The 4,415-nt window shown below is 47.0% G+C and overlaps 1 protein-coding gene across 1 annotated transcript; it reads left to right on the plus strand.

Moving 5' to 3' along the window:
* Positions 1-247: 247 nt before the first annotated feature.
* LOC131398593 (tubulin alpha-3 chain-like) lies at positions 248-4,415 on the plus strand (the record flags this gene model as incomplete). The annotated part of the gene is made up of 3 exons (XM_058532242.1): positions 248-269; positions 3,055-3,203; positions 3,517-4,415. Coding segments are annotated over 3 exons (969 nt in total), but the record flags the coding sequence as incomplete, so codon positions are not given.

Below are 4,415 nucleotides of genomic sequence, written 5' to 3' on the forward strand. Positions count from 1 at the left end.
ATTAGCCCCTTGTCTTTCACTTACTACCAGAAGTAGAGTTTCTAGTCTTCCAGACCATCACTCTTACTAGCTAGGAGATTACGGTGCTGGGTTAGGAAATCAGAAAGAACTTGAAGTAGTTTGCGACTTCTGAACTGTAACGTGATCATAATTACATGATAAGGAAAGAATACCCATGCTTAAAATTATCTGGGTCCTGATGTGACCATTTTGACTGCCTATTTCATTTTGATTCTGGTTCTCTCTCCTTGAGTTAGCTCCAGTAGTAGGTGTAAGGAATTTTTCCATTTCATCTATGTTGTTGAATTTATTTGCACAGAGTCATTCATAATACTCTTCTATGCTTTCAATATGGATCTTAGTATCAGTAGTGACATCTTCTTTTTTGTTCCTGGTATTGGTAATGTGTGTCTTCTCTTTTTCTGAATCAATTTGTCTAGGGGTTTATCAATGTGATTGTTCAGCTCAAAGAACCAGGTTTTGGTTTCATTGATTTTTCTCTTTTTTTCTTTCTCTGTTTAGTTTATTTTTGCTCTTTATTATTTCCTTTTTTTGTGCATAATTTGGATATTTGCTCTTTTTCTAGTTTCTTAAGTTGAAAGCTTAGGTCATTGATTTTGAAACTTTTGAAGGACTTTCTGGGTCTGTGTTCATGAGGGATACTGGTCTGTGGTTCCTTGTACTGTCATTAGTTTTGGTGCCAGGGTGATACTGCACTCATAGAGTGAGTTGTGAAGCATTTCTTTCTCTTCTATTTTCTGGAAGAGTTTTATAGGTCATTGATTTTAGACCTTTCCAGCTTTTTCTGATATGAGTGTTTTATATATGTTTCCCTCTAAGCACTGTTTTAGCAGCAGCCCACAAATTTTAGTATGTTGTGTTTTCCTTTTAATTCCAGTCAAAATAATTTCTAATCCCCCTTGTTATTAGTTTCCAACTATTTGGTGGAGGGGGCTTCAGATATCTTTGTGTTACTGATTTCTAATTTAATTCCAACATTCAGAAAACATATTTTGTAGTAATTGAATTTTTTATTAAGGTCTTTATTAACAGGCACTTGCAGTTTGTTGAGTTTTTTTAAAATATCAAGTTGTAAAGTTTTGATACAAATTAAAAATGAGGTTTTAAAATATTTAACTTGACCAGATATGAAACAATTTAAAAATTTAAAGGTGTATTGAGAAAAACCAGGCTTCAGAAAAAAATAAAACACATTGTTATTACCAAAAAGAGACAACTTTAGATAAAATAATGAAAGTGCCATGCTGCGTAGATAAACAGATACTTCTAGTTATCTGGTAAAGAGGGAAAAAGCAAGCACTTAAGGTCTTCAGCTCCCATCTTGTCTTCATTTCTTATTGCTGGAATTTCATATTTGTTTCTTCTTCTTGGATGACTAAAGCAGATGATGGTAGAGATGGTAAGCTTGCATTTCCTCAGCCTACCCTGCTCAGCCTCAGGAGGGGAGGAATTCTCAGCTGGTGGAAGAACTGCCTTTGTCTCTCTGCCATCATGTGGTTTAGGGTTTTCTTGGCATCTGTGTAGGTCATTGAAGGTGCAGCGGTGCTAACGTTGAGGTAGCTGCTTACGTTAGGTTCTCATTTCCTTGACTTTCCTGATCTTCATGGCCGTCCTTTCTGGGCTGTCTTTGGTGAGGAGGGCCCCTGTGGAATTGTGGTCTACACCCCGATACAGCTTCTGTCTCACTGGTCTCCCTTGTTCTCCTGCACGCTGGTTGTCAGTCCCCTCCATCACTCTTCCCTGCACAGGAGGGTTGGAACACTGTGTCTTCACCCATAGGGTCTCTGCATGCAGTAAGGTGGGGACCGTGGCCTGTTTGGGGTCGGGCTGGCGCTGTGGGGCCTGGCCTTCGGGAGCACTCTCTGGTCCCTGTTCTTTCCCTGCTGTCACTATTCTGCTAATTCTGCTGGCGGTTGTGGGGAGGACCCCTGTGACGTGGAGAGCATCTATGAGGGTCCTGGTCTGCTGCATGTCTGCTGTCTTGCACTGCAGCCCCCCTAGGGCCTGTCACACTTGCAGCCTCTGCGCCCTTTCTCCTTCCACAGCGTCAGACTGCATAGTCTCCCCGTCTCCTGCACTGCAAAGGTCCTCAGTTCTGGGGTTCTTCCTGTTTGTGGCTGTCTGTGTACATCTTCCTGGGTGTCCTTCCCGTTGATGAAACCATACCCATTTCTTACATTGAACATTTCATTCTTCTCCAAACCTTTGTCACGATTACACTCTTGTGCCTGCACCCTGCCTGTGGTGTTGGGCTTGCTGTCGGCAGCACCGGGGGCAGGGACAGCTGAAGGACCTGGCTCAGGGTGTGGTGATGGTGACTGGGCCAGCTCACCACTCAAGGGTGCAGTGGTGGGGCCTGGAGCTGGAGGTGGCACCTCAGCCGTGGTCAGGTGGTTATGTAGACTCTGTCTGCAGGGTGTCCGGGCACTGGTCCCTCCTTAATGCTGTGCGCTCCCTCTGGCTGGTGCACAAGTCCTGACCTGCATCTTAGACATAAAAAGGTAAGGATAGAACATTCATTGGGTTCCTCCAGATTAGGAATCTGAGGTAGTTTCTAAGGAGAACTGTGAAGAAAGCACCTTTCATTGGCCCCCCGGGAGATGACAGAATGTCACCCTAAAATCTGTGAGACCCAGGCCACATAGGGTGCCCTGATCAGACTGCCCAGCAAAAGTCACGCTGACCTGGTGACTGTCTAGTATGTAAGGGAATTTTCAGTTATACCCTTGGCTGTACTAGGGGTATGACAAACCATGAATGTGTAGAATTGCCTGTGTGCAGGTGTGAGAGTTCTACTCCCTTCCTTGGGAACTGGTCACCCTGACATTTGTACTGTGAGTTGACTCTTCTCTCCTAGAGCCATAGGTTGCAGTTCTAGTCTGTGTATTACACAGAGACTTTCCTATGAGACACTGATGCTGTTGACTTACAAGGAACAGCATGTGCTTGGTAGAATGGAACAGTCGCGAATCTGTCCACCCTGGTGAGTTAACAATAGGCCTTAAAGACTCATGGCCCCTGTGTCCTCTGTAGATGAAGTGCTCACAGGGACCTACAGGCAGCTCTTCCACCCGGAGCAGCTGATCACCGGGAAGGAAGACGCAGCCAATAATTACGCCAGAGGCCACTACACCATCGGCAAGGAGATCGTTGACCTGGTCCTGGACTGGATCCACAAACTGGTGACAAGAGTGCCGAGAAAGCTCCCTGTGGACGTTGTCCTGGACGGGAGGGTAGGCCTTGGATTGCGACCAGGAGGACATTTTGGCAAAACCAAGGCCAGAATCAAGAGTCCACAGTCTGACTCTCCAGGGTGGCTGCGGTGCACCATACATCTTGAACGTCTGCTCTGCTCTGCCTCTAAGTGTAATGGGTGTTACCTGGGGAGGTTGTGAGTCATATCATCTTGCAGAGGAAGAGAAGTGACTGTGCCTGGTTGGAGGTGGGCGGTGTGGCTTCTGCAGGTGTTGGCTCACGTTCTCTGCTCTCTCTCAGGCGCATCTGTGCACAGGGCTGCAGGGCTTCCTCATCTTCCACAGCTTCGGGGGTGGCACCGGTTCTGGCTTTGCATCTCTGCTCATGGAGAGCCTGTTGGTGGACTATGGCAAGAAATCCAAGCTTGAATTTGCCATTTACCCAGCCCCCCAAGTTTCCATGGCCATAGTGGAGACCTACAACACCATCCTGACCACCCACGTGACCCTGCAACATTCTGACTGTGCCATCATGGTGGACAATGAAGCCATCTATGACATATGTCAGCACAACCTGGATATCAAGTGGCCCACGTACACCAACCTCAACCATCTGATCGGGCAGATCGTATTCTCCATCATGGCCTCCCTGCGATTTGACAGGGCCCTGAACATGGACTTGATGGAATTCCAGACCAACCCGGTCCTGTACCCCCGCATCCACTTCCCCCTGGCCACCTACGCCCCGGTCATCTCAGCAGAGAAGGCCTACCATGGGCAGCTGTCCGTGGCCGAGATCACCAATGCCTGCTTCAAGCAGGCCAACCAGATGGTCAAGTGTGACCCTCATCATGGCAAGTACATGGCCTGTTGCATGTTGTACAGGGGGGACATGGTTCCGAAAGACGTCAACGTGGCCATCGCCACCATTAAGACCAAGCGCACCATCCAGTTTGTGGATTGGTGCCCGACTGGATTTAAGGTAGGACTGGGTGGTGTGGAGTGGGTCTACCTGTTTGCAAGCAGCAGACCCTGCAATAGAACATGGCCCTTTGCAGAGAATTCCTCTGTTCCCCGGCAGCTCAGCTCTTGGTCATAACTTAGGGAACCAGAGTGATCATTTATTCAGTGGCATCTTTTGAACTTCCTTCCTGAGTCATCACACTATATATTGGTGGTGAGAGTATTTTTTCTTTAACA

The sequence above is a fragment of the Diceros bicornis genome, chromosome 35 (genome assembly GCF_020826845.1).
Source record: "Diceros bicornis minor isolate mBicDic1 chromosome 35, mDicBic1.mat.cur, whole genome shotgun sequence".
Taxonomy (NCBI): domain Eukaryota; kingdom Metazoa; phylum Chordata; class Mammalia; order Perissodactyla; family Rhinocerotidae; genus Diceros; species Diceros bicornis.